The following is a 19,050-nucleotide window of genomic DNA, read 5'->3' on the forward strand; positions in this document are numbered from 1 at the left end:
CTGTTTTAGTTTTTTCCAAGATGTATAGTTATACAATCTCTAGTGCTAGTAATTTATTTGTACCTCCTCTCCCTCCACAGGAGCGAATGCCGCTGGCTGTAGTGGGCAGCAATGTGGTCATCGAGGTCAATGGGCGGAAGGTCAGAGGTCGCCAGTATCCCTGGGGGGTAGCAGAAGGTAGGCAATGACGTGTTGTAGTATGTTGGTAGTATGTCGTGTGGGTTGTAGGAGCTGCCAGGGTAAACTGTGTTGGAATGGCGATAGCCCAGTGTTGGACTGACCTGTGTTTTACTGTCCGTCTTTATCCATTCCCCATCTTTGAACCCCTTTCTGTAGACTACTTAGTCCTAAGCAATAAAAGAACTGCATATGTAGTTCTTTGAGCATCCTTATCTACCATAAAAGCAACAACCGATACCCAATTTAAGGGTATTTGTATCTTTTCGTTGTTAATATTGTATAGCTATGTGTCATTTATGTTCTTTAAGATTCTATTTCATGTCCCTCGTTAGACCAAAACCACCTTCTAGCAATTCCAGCAAAAACAAAAATGGATTAGAAAAACCTTGTCACAAAATGTAGACCTGAATTGGGATGAGGGTAAGGGATGTTTGCACACCCCTAATGTGCACAGTGGCTACATTTCTATTCTGCTCCATAGATTGTACTAGTTTCTCCTCTTGCCTTCCACCAGAAGTGATGGGGACAATCTTGCTTGAGCAGTTTTCCCTTTGAGATGCATCTGTAGGGTCCAGTATCGAACTCCATCCCATGAAGAACAGTCACAGCTCGTTGGCTGAGCTATTTCATACCTGGAAACTGTTCCTTGCTCTCAGCTTTCAAAGCAGGGTGCATTATGGCTTACACAGTGGATATGAAGTGCACCCTCCATGTTGCTTTCATGAAATGGGAAGGTTTAGGACTTGAGAGAGAGAGGTTTTTGACTGGAGACTTAAGAATATTGCACATCAATCATTTTCTGCCCCCGTTCAAATCTTCATGATTGCCTTTTGAGGAGTGTTTGTGAGTAGCTGCCTTTTCCAGTTCATATGGCTAAGGGATTAATGAAGAGCAAACATTGATAAAACACTCTAGACAAGGAGTGAGGGTGAGGATAATTTATTTATGGACTATGAGCAAAGTCTTTAGTCTCATTATAAAGCCATAGATATGTGCATTTTCATATATCTATCTCTGTTTCTATCATGAATCTTTAATTTTGTAGTTTAATGTATGTAGTGGCTTACAAACATTCTATATCCAGTGTAATAAAACATAGCCAAGTAAACAACCATACGCACAAGAAATTTAGAAAACGCTACAGAGATGTGCTATATTAAAATAAACTGCTCATATATTTGACCAAACACCAGGTACATAATCTAGAAGAGATGCACACACGTCGAAGACAGAATGTATGATTTAACCACAGAAGTGTTCTAATTGGAGAATTCCTTTGCATTTGTGAGGCTTATTTTAAAATTGCACACTGTGGTTTTAAAGATGGCCATAGATGGGTCTGAATTGTCTAATCTGCCTTACCTATTGGGGTCTAAAGGTATTCCTTATTACAGCACCATAAAATCCCTAATGGAGTTCTGTTCTTCATCGTATAATGTGAATGTGTGTTAATTGTTAAATTAGGCATTATATTCATTGCAGGTTACTGGTGATTTGTTTTAACAGAAAACAACTTCAACAACCTATTTTAGCTGTGAATCAAATATAATCATCTTTCAAGGGAGTTTGGTGGAGCATTAGCTATGTTTTAATTCTGATTTGGTCATACATTGCAATCTTCATCAACTCTACATATTCTTTTTTTCATCACATGTAATGTGAAACTCACTGTTGCACATATAAACGGCATAAAGACTTAAGGAAAGAGTAAATCCAAAACTTGTCCCACCTGCTAATAAACTACAAACCTGATGTGTACAGGTTTGCAGTTTTCTATTAGAGTGTGGAGTTTGTGTTAATCTGGCCCTCAGTCCTTGATGTTCCTTGTAGGAAACTTTCTACAACCCCAATTATTAACTTTTTGTATCCCATTCATTCCCAGGCATTTTTTTTTTATTTTATGTTTACTTATTTTTATAAAACTGCTTATTTGCAGGATTCACAATATGCTGTGAATGTCGTTTTTTTTTTTTCATTTTTCTAAAGGATTTTTTATTGCTGTTGTTCTTGTATGTAGATGCACATTTCTCAATCTTTCACTTTTTCATTCTATTCTTTTTTTTTTTTTTTTATTATTATTTTTTTTTTTTCCTCTTTTCCATGACTGACAGAGGGCATTTTTGGTAAATGAACCATCTCTTGCTTTTTCTCTCCCCCCTCCCCCCCTCCCACTTTTTTTCTTTTCTCTTGAATTGCATGCTCCCTTCTCTAGTTTAGCCCCTCATTTGCATACACACCTTTCATTGTCATCACATCGCTTGGATCCCAGTTTGAAGATTACAACTCTCCCTGTCATTTTCCTATCTCTTCTACCAATGGGAGGCAAATAAGACTCCCCAGTAGCAGTTTGATCCATTACATCCATTGCAAGCTGCATTGTACTGCTGAAGCAGGACAGCATTACACCTGATCAATTTTCATTCTTACTGGCTAGTCTAAGTGTTTTCGTTATATTACACACTAGTGAAGTAAACAGTCATGGATATATGCTTCATTAACTATAGTGTGTGTAAATGTGTAAAGCTGCTTTGTACTCCATCCATAAAGTAAAGGAATGATTGAGGAACATTTAGCTTGAAGGGGTTTTATTGAACTGGATTCTGATAACTAGCACTGGTATCACTGCATACATTTTTATTCTCGAAGGAAGCATGCAGCCACCTACAAGCTCTAAAGCTAAGCCAACAGTGCCAACTACAGGGCAATGTGTGGTGTTGTGCAAGCAGACATTCAATTTAGTCCACTGCATATACTGTTGATTGATTCATTGATTGCTTTCCATTTTCTTGCTCTTTGTGTTTATAGCCAGTGATATTGGATCAGTCCTTGCCCTGACTGGATACTTTGTCACTGATGTATCATTGTCCTTGCACCAGTGCTTGTGGCAGGTGATTTTGTTTCTATGACTACAGTGTGACTACAGCATGTTTCCATAGCTACCCAGCTCTTAATATAGCAAAAATAACATAAAATGTCTCCATTCCCAATGAAATCCCTAATATTCCAGAGACCAGTCTGCAGTTTTTAAACTGCTGGAATGCATTTGGCATTGTTTTAATTACCATTTTACTGTTATATTAGTGTTCATGATCTGATGCATTATAAACTATTTGCATATACATTTACGTTCATAATTATTGTATTGAATTTTCTCTGCAAGTGGGGCCATGCCTTTGTTATACTAAGCCTATCTTCATTACTGAAACATGACGGAAGGCAGATTACTAGGATGTTTAAACAGGCTGGAGGTTCCTGGTTCAATTCCAGGCCGTGCCACTGATGCATTGTGGGAGTCCAAGGTTGGCAGTCCAGTTGGTGGTGGTACTGGGGTTGTATGTGTGGAATAAGTGGCTTTTCCAGATTATAGTGGGTATGAAGGGTGGGCACAGGGGTAATGGGAATTCATTTAAACATAATACAGAAAGTGGACAGCGGTGCACTCTTCTATGGCATTCAACATTTGCAATGCTGCATTTTGGGTGTTATTTAACCGCATGTCTGCCAGTTGTCCCTGGTGTGAATTAAGCATCAAACTACCTCTGCTTTCTTCACAATCGATTTACTAACGTCGGCACATCTTCAGTCACGGCAGTCAATCGTGTTGTTGGAATAGCAGTGACATCCAGTGCTGAATTTAAATACAGGGCATGTTATGAAGCCAGTGTTGCCAGGAAAACCATAACCACAACAAAACTGTTTACTGGAAACTAGGACATCGGCGAGCAACCAGTTCCACCTCCCAGCCATTGTGTTTTGTTTTGTTTTTTGTTTTTGCTGTTGTTTTTTTAAAGTGTCTCCTATATTTTTATAGCCTGTAAGTAAAACCTCTAATTTTGTTGGCCACAGAATTGGAAATTTTCCTTGGCTGACAAAACCTGCCTTTTGTTCTGCAGATTCCCTCTTTAGTACAGTGTCGAGGATTTATGCTCTTTTTTTCATTCTTTAGAAGTCCCAGAGTGAGCTAGAAAGCTTTGACATTGTGGACATATTTTCCTTGTGCAAAAAAATGCTTTGGAAAATAAGCTGGAGTTTGTTTGAGCCTCTTCTGCAGTGGAATAAAAAGCTTTGAATTAAATTCTGTACATCTCTTTTTTTTTTTTTTAACCACTCAGTTATGTATTCCTCTAACACCCACAGCCATCTCTGAAGGGAGAACCTGGCCTGATAAAGGTTGTCATGTATAATGTTCACTTGTGGTATTGGATTCTGATTAGCAGCACTTGATGTCTGCTCCGCTGTGACAGGATAATGCAGTTTGCTTCCTGGCAGGACAGGCGGTGAACCCACAAGCAAAGTACAACCTGCTAAAATGTGAAAACATATTAGTTCATGTTCCAGTTAGTTGTATCACCCCTCCAATCCACCTACCCCTCCTCCCTCACCCTCATTTTGGGGAATGTCACTGGTTTTGTCATTTTTCCCCCCAATCATAAACCTGTATGCTACAATTTTTTGTAACCAATTAGTCTATGGAACAGATGTATTGCATAGACTCCCAGGCTTAATATACTTATGAGAAGTTATCTAGTAAGGTAGGTGATAATGGATGAATTATATTTAGTACATTAATGCTACTTACATTTACTTTTAACTGCATACTAAGTTAGGAGAGTTAAATGGAAGTATTTGCTGCTACTAAATAAATGTGAGTAGTGAAAATAAAATATTTAGATCATAGTTTGTTCTAAGTTTAAGGGAGATTTTGTAGATCTATCCTAACTAAACTTTTTTTTATGCCATTATCTTTGAATATGGAGATTCTGGTTGCTGGGGTTAAATGTGAAACCTGATGTAACCTGTAGTTAGTGAGGTTACTTTTCCTGAACCTCAGAGGTGCTTCATACAATACCTTTCATGTGGGTAAAGATCTGCTCATTGTAAATTGTGGATTGTTTTAATCTCTTTCAGTTGAAAACGGAGAGCACTGCGACTTCACAATCCTTCGCAACATGTTGATCAGGTGAGGCTTCAGCCCAGCTTCAGCGTGCACTTTTTCTTGGGTATTCTTGTATAAAACTCTTCAGATCAAAAAGTCTTACCTCACTATGTTAAAGCAGCTAATTTTCTCTTCTCTCTCCCTCTCCCCAGGACTCACATGCAGGACCTGAAGGATGTGACAAACAACGTTCACTATGAGAACTACCGCAGCAAGAAACTGGCAGCCGTCACCTGCAATGGGGTGGACGCCACCAAGACCAAGGGACAGCTCACCAAGTAAGACTGGCGCTTCTTACTGACCCTTGCATTAAGAAAGGTCTTGCTGGGAGTTGCGCCCATTAATGTTACTCTCAGATGGTTTGGTAGACCAAAGGAGTGCTAGACTGACAGAAAAATAATCTCTGATGGTTGGATAGATTACAAATAATTTAGTGCCCATATTGAGCCAACAGGGAAAGTTCCAGCTCTTGTTTTAGAATCGATTTCATTAATCTGAACCGTAGAATTGGAGAAAAATGTGTAATTATTGGAGCTGTGTGTAAGTCTGAGTTTAAAACCACTGTGGGGTGAGCAGAGGTGTGACTGGGTGGGCTTGTTCCTCACTATCCCAGGAGCCCACTGGCCCAGATGGAGGAGGAGCGGCGGGAGCATGTGGCCAAGATGAAGAAGATGGAGACGGAGATGGAGCAGGTCTTTGAGATGAAGGTCAAAGAGAAGAAACAGAAACTGAAGGACTCCGAGGCTGAGGTACCCATTTTTAGCCCAAACGTCCCCTCAGTCTGTCTTGTAGGTCTTGTCATTCCAATTTGTGGTTCAGCAACATGAGTCTTTCTACAAAGGCACACAAGCCATAGGACTCTCTGGCCATCAGTGGCCTCTGTCAAAGAGTCTGTCTGGGTGTGATCTGTGTGTGATGGGTATGTGTATTCCCTCAGCTCGAGAGGCGTCACGAGCAGATGAAGAAGAACCTGGAGGCCCAGTATAAGGAGCTGGAGGAGAAGCGCCGGCAGTTCGAGGATGAGAAGGTCAACTGGGAGGCCCACCAACGCATCTTGGAGCAGCAGAAACTGGATGCCTCTAAGTAAGGACCCCACACAGCTGATCTTGTGATTCACAGCCCACAACCCCTGACTAATCTCAAGCCCTTTCAACACTAATTGCTGTCCTGTTCCCATTCCAACCCTAAGACATTCCCCACAGTGCCTCCCTCACATTCTTATCACTTATCCGCTCTCCAGAGTGAGGACGGTGCCAGTGGCAGCTGGTTTCCTTTTGACACAGATGTGTATACTGCTGTGTAGGAATCTGCTATATTAAAGCCTTTGACACCAATTTAAAACATGGATGAACTGGTTAAAAACACATGTGGGTTAATGAACAGTTACATTTTCCTGCATGCCTCTCAGGATAGTCTAACAGTCGTTCATTTTTGTTTGTCTGTGCAGGACCATGGAAAAAAACAAGAAGAAGGGAAAGATCTTTTGAGACGCTGCTCTGCCCCTCCTCAATCTCCTATAAAACAAAATCACAAACTCCTTTTTACACCGCTGGTACCTAACCATAAAGCATCTACACTTCCCGCCACTCCCCCCACCACAGACACACTGACAGGCCTCCAACACACCTACACATTACAGAAACATGCTTTGACTGAGCAGTACCCACACATACAGACTGTCTCTGGCTCTGCCAGCTCCTCACACTTACACAAGCACGACCTGGCGCAGGCTGGCTTGCCAGTTAATTCACGCCAAGCGCACTTCATGCCAACCCCACACCGCCACCCGCCTGGTCCAATCCATACGTAATCGCATAACCATAACACACACAAGTGTACTGCTGAGAGGAGTCGGCTTGTGCCACGGAGTCGGTAGCCATCAGGCTCTGAAGTTGGAAAGAACCGGGTCCTTGTCTGATATGAATATTGCCATGTCGAACGAGGGCTTGAGTGCTAAAAGACTGATCTGCAGCGTTTCTAACCCACATTTGGTTCCTTTTAAAGGGGGGTGGGTGGCTACAACAGCAGGTGGAGGCATAAAAAGCACAGCTCCACTCAATCTGGGGGGGTCTAGTTTAATGATTTCTGCGCCAACATTGTCAGTTTGTTATTGTTATTGTTTTTGTTTTTTTGTTTTTTCCTAATGATTGACTAACTTGTGACGAAGATCAGCGTATGTTCTGATGTGATGATTAGGGATTTGCAATGCACATACATAATTTTCTATTTTGCAATTATTGACAGAACTCCTCTTTGTATCTCTGCAGTCCAAAATTGCTTTCTATTCAATTTTCAGATGTCAATATCATTAGACTGGACCCCTCTGTGCCTTGAAGGTAGCTATCATGTGGCTGGAGTATTGATTAAAATAAGTTCATGTGATGGCCTGATGTTGTGGTCAAAGCTGCAAAGCAACACCAAAACAAAATTGGAGAGAATATTTTCATTTTTAATATGTCCTTGCCAGAACTGAGACTTTCATGTGATGTAGCTAAAATAATTTACCCAAAAGAGATGTGGACTCTAAAACTCTAGTACAAAAACATACAAAATTAAAAAAAAAAAAAAATGTAATCTTGAATCTCTTTTATCCTTACATTTCCAGCCTGAAACTGTGGTACAGAGCTCTACAAGACTTGAGTTCAGTGGGATACAGATATAGCTGTGCCAAATTTTCTTCTAAATGTTTTGAACAAAGTGGGTCCCAACTTGGCAGGGCTGCTTTATTATATTATTATAGGATCACGCCAGCTTTAATTTTCTTTCTTGCAGGATTAGTATTCCTTGCCAGTCACAGAAACCATAGCAACCATCAAGGATCTAAATTATTGGGTTATTAGCAGAAATGTTCATAATTTGTAAAATAAAAATGTCAATAAAGGTATCAATCATATTGCATTATTGGTATAAAACAATTGTATATTAATGTAATGTGAATCTGAAGTGGCCCACATCAAACCTATATAATTGAATTGTTAGTCATGCATTATAACTTTAGTATCAGTAATGGCAACTCAAAACCTGAGGAATATAATTGAATACATTTAAGCTTTGAGTAAGGAACCAACTCAGCAAAATCAGAAGGGAATAACCGCTCTATTTTCAGCATTGGGTTTCGACCAGTTCTAGCCAACCTTATAGAAGCAGATCTTCTATGTGGTGGATTTTGAAATTATCAGAGTGAAATATATTTGAGGTTCAAAAGTTCAGCAAAACTGATTTTGTTAGGCCACAATATTGAACAACAGGGTTTGGAGACAGTGCTGCCAGTCTATTTGGTGTGAGAGCCACAAGTTTAGGAATTTGAACATTGGTGTGTTAAGGAATGGAAACTGTTAGCTTTCTTTCAAGGTCCAAAGTTCTCTGCAGACTAATCTTGTGGAAATGCCATTTTGAAGGAACATATGCAGACTTCTGGGGGGGGTTATTTGTATGGTTTGTAGTAGGTGTGAGATTCTTCCCAGCATTTTGACAGTGCCTGAAATTAGCACCACACATTGAAGATAAATAGTACAAACAAAATGATTCCCCAAAAACAGTTTCCTTTGGGCACATCTGGTGCAGCCAGGCTAAGCCTCAGTGTGGGGTCACTTGCAGTTTTCATACTGAAATAAAAAAGCCATGAATGGCACTAGGTAGGTTGAAGAAAAGCTGTGAAATGTATGAAAGAAAGGGAGGGCAGACGCTTTTCGTTTACAGGGTGAGGTGCAAACAATAAAGGCTTTGGAATGCTGTGATAAGTAAAGCTGGTAAAAGGTTGTTTTAAGTTTCCCCTTTTAGTAGAATTTAAACCATGTACATTGTTTAATATGACTTTGCTCTCTGTACTTTTCCTTTTATTGGTCTGTCTTTTATAATGTTGGGTAAATCTTAAGAGCAGCCATTATTAACATTCTCTTTTTATAAACTGATTTTTCTGATTTTAAATGTCCCAAATGTCCTTGGCTGAATGTTGATAAGCTTTATCTTCATTACTAAACTGTTATTTCTATATTTGCAATGGGCCAGTGTGCAGGTGCTGTTCAGGCACTTGACTGCTACAGCCAGGGGAATTCAGAGCAAATGCAAAGTCTTGCAGCAGTTTGTGATTGATATAAGCAGAGTACCTTCAAAATGTCATTTCATACAGCTTTTTTCTTTCTATTCAAAGCCATAATAATAATAATTAAACAAAAGCAAAGTAGACCGGTTTTCCAGACATTGACAAATAACCCATTCGTTTTGGGCCTGTGTTGGTTATGTGTGGGTTTGTTTTGGGAGTGTCAGTGTCGGTGCTGGATTAGAGTTAACTAAACTATCTTCCCTGTCTGTAATAGTCACAAAGTGTAGGTTTATCTGTAAACTGACAGTGCTGGGAAATTTTAATTCCCCTTTTAAGATTGTGTATTAAGTATCATGGGTACTTGAAGTGAATATTTTCCACTTAAAGATCAATGTTTACACAAAGAAATTAGCTAGTTTCACAGATTTCAACTAGCACAAATTCATATGGCTGATTTCACAGACCTTGATTAGCACTAGCCTAGGACTACTGTACCTAAAATAACATTTTGTAGTCCATGAGTAGAACTAATTTGGGTCTGTGGAATCGGCCCTTAAACTACCCTACCTAAAATAATACCGAGTACTCCAAGAAGTGCTTATCAAAGTCTGTGAAACCAACACTTAGACAAGGCAACCCGGGGCTGATCAATATCCAGCACTGAAACGTTATATAGGCCAGAATAATAAAATGCAACCAAACTTCACGTCCTGTGCGTTGCAGTCTGTCTGTGTGGTTGTTGCCTGGGAATTTGCTACCCATTTCTCCAGATATCATTTACATTCCTCTCACACAGCACGTATCCCATCTCCAAGAAACTACAGAAAGATATATATATATATATATATATATATATATATATATATATATATATATATATATATATATATATATATATATATACACACACAGCTCTGGAAAAAATGAATATACCACTTAACATTGATTTCTGAACTTGGAGTGGTCTCAATTTTTTTTCCAGAGCTGTGTGTGTGTGGGTATATATGTATGTATGTGTGTGTGTGTGTGTGTGTATATATATATATATATATATATATATATATATATATATATATATACACACGCACACATACATTATATATTAAAAAAAGATACTTGTGAAGAATAAAAGCGATCTTATTTGTATTTATCTATGAAGAGAAACCTCAAATGTTTGTGTTTGTATCAACTATCAAAAAATATATATATGCAGAACTGCAGCTCGGCAAATACATGCATAGAACACTTCTGCACACCACAGAAGGGTTCAACTGTTTATATATTGTATTTTCTATTGCAAAGCATTGTGTCTTGACTGTTTGTTTGCTGTTAAGTATCTATTGTCCTACATAAAGTGCAGCTCCACACGGGGACAAAACTTGGACTGATTTGCAGAATTGTATCCTGCCAAATGTATATCCACATCCTGTCTGATGACATTCACGCAATCTTAAAACTGAACCATTATTGCGGAATTAATGTTATTCCCAGAAGGCAGTAGAATAAAGTTAGCTTTGTCCCAATATATAGATGTATGCTTTAAAAAAAAAAAAAAAAAACTATTCAGGCAAAACAATTTCAGAGGTCTATACATATACATTTATAGCTCCAGACTGAGGCAAGCTTGTGATCACCATTTAAAGTGTAAATGCATCTCCAAAATCATGTTCAAATAAATACCACCTTCCTATTAACCTGCCCCCCATTTGAAATGAGTGTTTGTCTTCAGTTTGACAGAAACAATTTAAACTGTAGCCATCTTCTATAACCGCTCCTGCTGAGAACCACACTATGAAACATGGTTGATTATCTGGCATAAATGCTGAAGTAGAAATCTGCAATATTCTGGACTGGCTGGTTTTAAGTCAGCCTTGAGGCTTATTTTTCCTAAAATGGACTAAACTTGTCTGATTTAATTTTTATATCCACTTTAGGCCGTTATATTTTAATTTAATGACATCTACTTAATTGGAATGTCTCGTCTATCATTCAGAAGTACACCTAATTACTAGAGACGGACATTGCCAGCAGTTTAGTGCACTTATTCCTGAAAGAATACTGCAGTTTGTATTCATTGCTTAACAACTCTTTTTTTTTTTTTCATATTTTTGTGTCTGGGTTATAGCTAAATAAGCCACCACAGTGCAAAAGTTCACAAAATAGGGTGGTCCTCCTCACCAGCACCGCCTATCAAGATGAGTCTTTCCAAATTTACAATCCACCTTTACACACATACCCTAAAATCTGGGTGTTCTCAAGAATGAAGAGCACTAAACAAGGCTTGCCCCAGTTCCATGTCTAGGACCGTTGTATTTGTTCCGGCCATCAGTTGGCAAGACGGCCAGAAACCATAACGTGTCCAGAGGTCATGGAGGTGTGGACTTTTGCATAATGTTTTCTTTAACACAAATTCCCTTTGCCCTCCTACTTGCAAAACACTGAATCTGTTCCGAAGTCCTATAGAAAAATGCCTTCTCTGGGTTGGGGTATGACAGATGACCCCATTCATGTGTGTGTTCGTAGTCATTTAATCTTAGTTTTTTTTTTTTTTTTTTTTTTGGTTATATTGCCTCATGTGAACATTCTTATTTTGCAAGAAGCCTTTCGTTGTGTTCAAAGTGATAAAGTTTTACAGCCACCAAGGAAACGTTTGACTTGAAGAGCTTGGCTATTGGTTACGCCTCAGCCGAGTGCCACAGGCCCCTTTATGTTTAATATGTGTGGCAACGTATTAAATAGCACTACTTATTTGAACAATGAAGGGAAAGGGGTGGGTTGGGGTAGCGAGGGCATCTTTCTATAGGAACCAGGCTCTGTTCTTGACTGCAAATTGTGGATCTTCCTCAGTGATCGTCTCTGATCAGGAATCCAAGGTGTATGAACTTGTATTTAGTGTGTTTTTAACAACTGCAAAGTCTGTCATCTCCGTTTTAAGATCACTGTTCCCAATGAAGCTCCTTTTTAATGTTTGACAAAAGTACGACTTTAGGCATATATATTTTTCAGATCTTCGTTTGTTTTTTCATTATTTTCTGGTTTCATTCTTTAATTGTACATTATTAAGATTAAACATAAAAAAAAAAAAAGTTATACTAAATTCCATGCTGTCATGAATGGTCATTCTTCTCAGATCTTAACAGTCGGTCCAGACGCCATTTTCTAAAAACCTGCCACACATTTCTTGAGTGTTTTGGAAGGTATTGAATCTCAAATACTTCAATACAGACAGTCTACACCATACACCACTCAGCAGCACAAACCATTGAATGACAGCTCAACTGAATTTCAATAAGAAATTGCTGTACATTTTGCTATAGAAAATTATTTTATTGCAGTTTCACAAGGGAAAGTAACATGGTATTGTGAGTGCAAACAATTGATATTGGTCAAATATATCCATGTTTAACTCATTACAGATTAATTGCATTTTTATAACAATGTTATTCATTAAATTGAACTAAACACAAATATTCAGAAAAGCAACACAGCCTTTTATTGTCCCTAAAGAAATTAAACCACTCCAGTGATACTAGCCAGGACTAAATGAAGATTACTTCTAAATGCAAAATGTTTGATTGTAGGACTAGGACTCATTACTAAAACTACATTGTTTATTTAAAAGGTACCATCCTCTTGTGAAGAGAGAACTTGGTCATCTAAATTTTGTCCGTCAGTGAAGGCAGTGTGCTTTCCATAAAGTGCATGCAGTTTCTACTGCCTATCCCATGTTGGCACAAAAGCAGACATTTCAATGAAGGCAAACAACCAAACTAAATAAACTTGAAGTGCATTATCTCTACTGTCTTTCAGTGTGCAAGGTGGGTACCTATGAATTCAGTCATTAAACAAGTAATACATTTCCTGAGATGGATGACTGTCACCTTACAGACATTAAAGTGCTCTGAACAAAAAGAAGTAAAAGCATCACTTGTAGTCTTTCCCATCGTGCTGCTAGTTCTGTGTCTCTTTGATTGTGGAGTTCTTGCTCAGCTGATTGATAATGTTCATCGCCCATTTGTTGCTGGCTTCCATGCAAATCTGCTTATGCTTTCTGGTCAAAAATCTGGGCGGGGGGAGGGAAACAGTTGAAGAAATAAGATAATTCTGTCTCACTTCTGCACAATAAAAGGAAGTGCATGTTGCTCGCGTTAATACATGTGAATTTATTTTTATTTTGGTCTCTGAATTACTCAGCCGTGACAAATGAAGCAAGGTGGAGATGTGACTCTAACAGTCATGAACTTACATCACTGCCTCTGTGGGACACCCGCTGTCTGTTCTGTTGAATGATACCACCTGGGCCAAGGGGATCCGTCCATCATAGAATCTGAAGCAGCACAGGTCTGGGGTGTTGCTTGCTCTGGCTGGAATGAAGTGAGTGAGGACATTACAACAGAGACATTGCAAAGTGGGCAAACCGAAAGAAGGCTAACAGACCCACTATTGTAGTGGATAGGAAGAGTGAAAAGGTAGAACTAAAGATTTCAAATTGCTTGTACTTCTATGTGCATCTGCAGCATTTTTTCAATATAATAGGTTGTGAATTATTTATTGCATTCAATCATGCAATGAAACTAAATCAACTGGAAAGTAACACACGCTTCAGTTACTAAGAAGTTACTAATTATGTTCTTCGATGTTTGAAATGTTGCGGAATTGCTTGAAACAGTCGTGTCATTTCACAAATACGTACACACATAAATAGAGAAACAGATGGTCAGATATAGATAGAAATATAGATCATTTCCTGCACTGTAGAAAGAAAGCCCAGTTTTATCCACAACTTGAGGCACATTAAGACTTATTCGTTCAAAAACGTGGTTTTTCACAAACTTGTTATTAGTAGTAGTAATTATTATAATGATACATAATGATATGATTTTGGTTTTATTAATTCTAATGATAATCAGATGATAACTGACTTCAATGAAAAGTTATGAGAGAAGTGACGGATCAAATGCTTACTTGCAGAAGTCGGGTACAGTGCGCACAGCAGGAGCAGCAGGGAGGCGCTGGTCAGGGTCTTCATGCTAGTGGTGGATGGTGGATGGTGGTGGATGGTGGTGGCAGCTCTCTGAAGTGTCGGCTCCATCGCTGATGCCGCTTTTTAAACAGTTATGGACCACAGTGTGGAATTTCCTTTAACCACAATTCAGGAAATTTGATATTTGTTCCCCCACGTAACGTATTAAGTGTGAGGACTAATTATAGCATTGAGATGTCACCTCTAATCTCCGCCTACTGACACGTAATGTCCATCATTTCATAGCGCTTGAGATTGTTTCTCCAAATCTAAGTCTACCACTATGAATTTGCAAGTATAAAAATAATAACATTCATAATAATAATAATAATAATAATAATAATAATAATAATAATAAATGGAATTAAACAAATAATAATTATATCTCAAATTGTATCTATATATTAGAGTACAAATAGTTTTTTCTTTATTATTGAGTCTATATGTGAAATTAGCATTAATCAACCAACAAATTAACATATATACTACTACTACTACAGAAACTATTATTAGTATTATTATTATTATGTATTATTGATAATAATATAGAATCATATACAGAATAACTGACCCACGAAGCAGGAAAAGGAAGCTTAAAAAAAAAAAAAACATACTTTTGTTGTGGATTATATGCATTGCTCCTGTTGCTGTTAAAAGAATAAAATACATAAACTAATATTTAAACATTTTCAATAAACATTAATTTGTGAATAAAATATTTGAATATCTTCAAATACTATAAACTTTTTACATTCACAAGTAAACTTTATATTTGTCCCAAGTCTCATGGCAAATCATTTTATAGTTACAACATTGTCCAGTTATTTTAAAATGTTCACTTTAAAAAGGGAATTTGTGAATAAATGAACACACGGATGGCTGAGGTTGTGTAGCATAACTTTAGCAAGAGAAACTAACAAGGGGGAATACGGTGATATTGATATCTGTAAAATAAAAAAATAACTATCCTCTGGTATTTATTTTTAGATGGTTAATACATTTACTTCTAAGATTTAATTCACATTTCCTGTGTAAGTCAAGTTTGACCATAACCATCCAAATAATTATTATTACTATTATGTATTAATGTTTATTATTATTATTACTATTGCTATTACTATTATAATTATAATGATAATTATTATTATCATCATCCTACATTTTACATTTTTAAATGTTCTTCCTTTAAAAAATAATACACAGATGATAATTTTTAGGTAAGATTTTAATAATTCTTTATCAAATCTAAAATCTATGAACAAAAGCTATTAATGAAATGGGCATAAAGAACTCAACTCATGAACTCAACCCACAGTGGAATGTACTTCACGTCACATCAGGGACAAAAGAAACCCTACATTTGAAACCCATGTAGGCAGGTCTTTAAATAGAGTACAGTTACTGCATGTGTTGTGGTTTTTCACAAACTGTAATGGGACTTTGGCCACTTAAAAATATATTGATACATTAACTTTCCTCTTACTGCATTGATATATATATATACATTACCATTGTTCCAGTTTTAATTGAAATTTACGCAGCTTAATGTCTCAGTGTACTTAAAGAAGAACAGATCAGACAGACAAATAAAGCTTGTTGAAGATATATACATATATATGTCATCATCATCATCATCATCATCATCATCAGCCCATATTGATGGATGAGGGCCTTCCCAAGATGTTTACACTTTCTTTGGTCTATCTTTCAGCTTCTCTTTTCCATGTCATGCCCGCAGTTCATTATTTCATCTTCCCATCTTTTATGTACTGCAGTCATCTTCAATGTCTTTTTTCATCTCTTGGCATCAGTTCCATAGCTTCATTTATTATCCATCTGATCTGTTCTCCTTGTAATGTGTCCATTGCCATTTACAATTACTTTTTCAATTATATATATATATATACACTCACCTAAAGGATTATTAGGAACACCTGTTCAATTTCTCATTAATGCAATTATCTAACCAACCAATCACATGGCAGTTGCTTCAATGCATTTAGGGGTGTGGTCCTGGTCAAGACAATCTCCTGAACTCAAACTGAATGTCTGAATGGGAAAGAAAGGTGATTTAAGCAATTTTGAGCGTGGCATGGTTGTTGTTGCCAGATGGGCCGGTCTGAGTATTTCACTATCTGCTCAGTTACTGGGATTTTCACGCACAACCATTTCTAGGGTTTACAAAGAATGGTGTGAAAAGGGAAAAACATCCAGTATGCGGCAGTCCTGTGGGCGAAAATGCCTTGTTGATGCTAGAGGTCAGAGGAGAATGGGCCGACTGATTCAAGCTGATAGAAGAGCAACTTTGACTGAAATAGCCACTCGTTACAACCGAGGTATGCAGCAAAGCATTTGTGAAGCCACAACACGTACAACCTTGAGGCGGATGGGCTACAACAGCAGAAGACCCCACCAGGTACCACTCATCTCCACTACAAATAGGAAAAAGAGGCTACAATTTGCACAAGCTCACCAAAATTGGACAGTTGAAGACTGGAAAAATGTTGCCTGGTCTGATGAGTCTCGATTTCTCTTGAGACATTCAGATGGTAGAGTCAGAATTTGGCGTAAACAGAATGAGAACATGGATCCATCATGCCTTGTTACCACTGTGCAGGCTGGTGGTGGTGGTGTAATGGTGTGGGGGATGTTTTCTTGGCACACTTTAGGCCCCTTAGTGCCAATTGGGCATCGTTTAAATGCCACGGCCTACCTGAGCATTGTTTCTGACCATGTCCATCCCTTTATGACCACCATGTACCCATCCTCTGATGGCTACTTCCAGCAGGATAATGCACCATGTCACAAAGGTCGAATCATTTCAAATTGGTTTCTTGAACATGACAATGAGTTCACTGTACTAAACTGGCCCCCACAGTCACCAGATCTCAACCCAATAGAGCATCTTTGGGATGTGGTGGAACGGGAGCTTCGTGCCCTGGATGTGCATCCCACAAATCTCCATCAACTGCAAGATGCTATCCTATCAATATGGGCCAACATTTCTAAAGAATGCTTTCAGCACCTTGTTGAATCAATGCCACGTAGAATTAAGGCAGTTCTGAAGGCGAAAGGGGGTCAAACACAGTATTAGTATGGTGTTCCTAATAATCCTTTAGGTGAGTGTATATATATATATATATATATATATATATATATATATATATATATACAGGTCTGGAAACAATTATGAGACCACTGTCATTTTTTCTTGAATCAGCATCTCTACATGTATGGCAGCCATTCCATTCTATTAATATTTTTACTTGGAATTTGGGAGAAATGTTGTCAGTAGTTTATAGAATAAAACAAAAATGTTCATTTTACCCAAACACAAACCTATAAATAGTCAAACCAGAGAAACTGATAATTTTGCAGTGGTCTCTTAATTTTTTCCAGAGCTGTATACACACACACACACACACACACACACACACACACACACATATATATATATATATATATATATATATATATATATATACACACAGTATATCTCTTTATTTGACATATACACTTGGAAGAATTCACGCCCTTCATTTGTATAAGTATTATTTCTGAGATTTGTTTAGTTAAACAAATATAGTTCAGTAAGCTATACTTTTTCATTTGTGGTGCATTTTCGATATATTTTCAACACCAATTCAGTCTAGAGAAAACTGTTAAGATTGCAGTTGATTGAACCGTGGATCTCAGCCTGACGCATATCTCAATGTGGTCAAATTAGATTATTTATTTTTGTCAAGACTGTGTAATGTTTGTGACCTACACACCACAGTAGGGTCTTATGGGTTATAACGGGGTATGTACACTCTCTACTGCCATGCCATTGCTTTCAATGACTCTGTTGAATCCATTGACTGTAACTGTTCACTCTTTAATTGAAGTGGATTGTATACCTTGGTATTCAGTGGCACTGTAGAAATTTAACATATTCAAGAAGGTGACTTCTGGATGTAGGGTTTGATTTTCAGCCTGATTATGAACCTCAAAACACTTTCATACTGACCTTCAGTTATCTATATCAGAAAGAACAGATTTTACGATTGATCTTGCTGTTACTTTTCCCTAAACCCACTGCAATGCTGGAAGATAAGCTGTACCCAGCAGTGAAAAGCAAGAAGAAACCATCCTAGAAATGCTGTGGGAGATACTTAGGACTTTTGCTGAATTGTGATCAGAAATGTTGGTAAATAATATGCATTTCCTTCAGAGGAGGCAAATACATTTTCAAACGAATCAACAGTTTATGTTGATTCTTCCGTCCTTCATTGTATTTGAATAAAATTGTCAAAGTATCCTCATAGTTTTGAAATAAAAATAATTTAGATTCTCCTCGAATCAGAATACATTTAGCTAGAGCTAGGTCTGTAAATTGATATTCAGAGCGGAAAGAGTGACCTTTTCCAACACTGTATATGCATGCATTACATCATAAACACCAATAACGTAAAGGAAAGCCCCTGTTTTCATCTGCACTGGGACTCTGAAATAATTTGCTAAACCATCTATGGTTGAAGACCCATACGAGGAAATACTTGTCAAAACAGAGTATCAAATTTGCATGAGTTAGGCTCTTCTTTAGCATTTCCTTCTTTGCTGCAATGGAGCAATATCAGTGGGTAGTATTCAGATCTTATCTTCAAATTTCTGTAACACCTTCTGCATTTCTCAGACACAAGTGTTCTGTTTCGACACATTTGGTTAGCGAGGCCCCATCAACAGAATATCCCCCCCCTGTTTTCCAGCATGAGCTCAGAGATGTTGTACAGTAGCTGAGTCACAATGGCCGACTGCTATAAAATGGGAGACTATCATTTTTCAATGTTCTTCTTGCTTCGTAAGCCATTTGAATTATTCAAATTTGTG

The 19,050-nt window shown here is 37.8% G+C and overlaps 2 protein-coding genes across 3 annotated transcripts in view; one reads left to right on the top strand and one right to left on the bottom strand.

Annotated features, from left to right (window-relative positions):
* LOC136759059 (septin-7) overlaps window positions 1-10,863 on the top strand; it is a 57,563-nt gene extending 46,700 nt beyond the window's left edge. For both annotated transcript variants that reach the window (XM_066713870.1, XM_066713869.1), the window contains exons 8-13: window positions 81-177; window positions 5,089-5,140; window positions 5,269-5,394; window positions 5,730-5,865; window positions 6,054-6,199; window positions 6,564-10,863. In XM_066713870.1, the coding sequence (XP_066569967.1) occupies window positions 81-177; window positions 5,089-5,140; window positions 5,269-5,394; window positions 5,730-5,865; window positions 6,054-6,199; window positions 6,564-6,603 (597 nt within the window). In that variant the 3' untranslated portion in view covers window positions 6,604-10,863. The remainder of the gene's footprint in view (window positions 1-80; window positions 178-5,088; window positions 5,141-5,268; window positions 5,395-5,729; window positions 5,866-6,053; window positions 6,200-6,563) is intronic.
* A 2,241-nt stretch (window positions 10,864-13,104) lies between these two features.
* LOC136759060 (C-C motif chemokine 4 homolog) lies at window positions 13,105-14,323 on the bottom strand. Its single transcript, XM_066713871.1, has 3 exons — window positions 14,124-14,323; window positions 13,405-13,522; window positions 13,105-13,221 (listed from the first exon to the last, which is right to left on the bottom strand). The coding sequence occupies exons 1-3, from the start codon at window positions 14,248-14,250 to the stop codon at window positions 13,110-13,112; spliced, it is 357 nt and encodes a 118-aa protein (XP_066569968.1). The 5' UTR covers window positions 14,251-14,323; the 3' UTR covers window positions 13,105-13,109.
* Window positions 14,324-19,050: the final 4,727 nt, after the last annotated feature.

The sequence above is a fragment of the Amia ocellicauda genome, chromosome 9, assembly GCF_036373705.1.
Source record: "Amia ocellicauda isolate fAmiCal2 chromosome 9, fAmiCal2.hap1, whole genome shotgun sequence".
Classification (NCBI taxonomy): Eukaryota; Metazoa; Chordata; class Actinopteri; order Amiiformes; family Amiidae; genus Amia; species Amia ocellicauda.

Bases quoted from the DNA above. Each gene is read 5' to 3' on its own strand.
- LOC136759060 (XM_066713871.1), bottom strand. From the start codon at position 14,250: ATGGAGCCGACACTTCAGAGAGCTGCCACCACCATCCACCACCATCCA. The intron at 13,523-14,123 runs GTAAGCATTTGA...ACTTCATTCCAG, and splicing joins ACTGTACCCGACTTCTGCAA to CCAGAGCAAGCAACACCCCA. The intron at 13,222-13,404 runs GTAAGTTCATGA...CCCCCCGCCCAG, and splicing joins TGTCCCACAGAGGCAGTGAT to ATTTTTGACCAGAAAGCATA.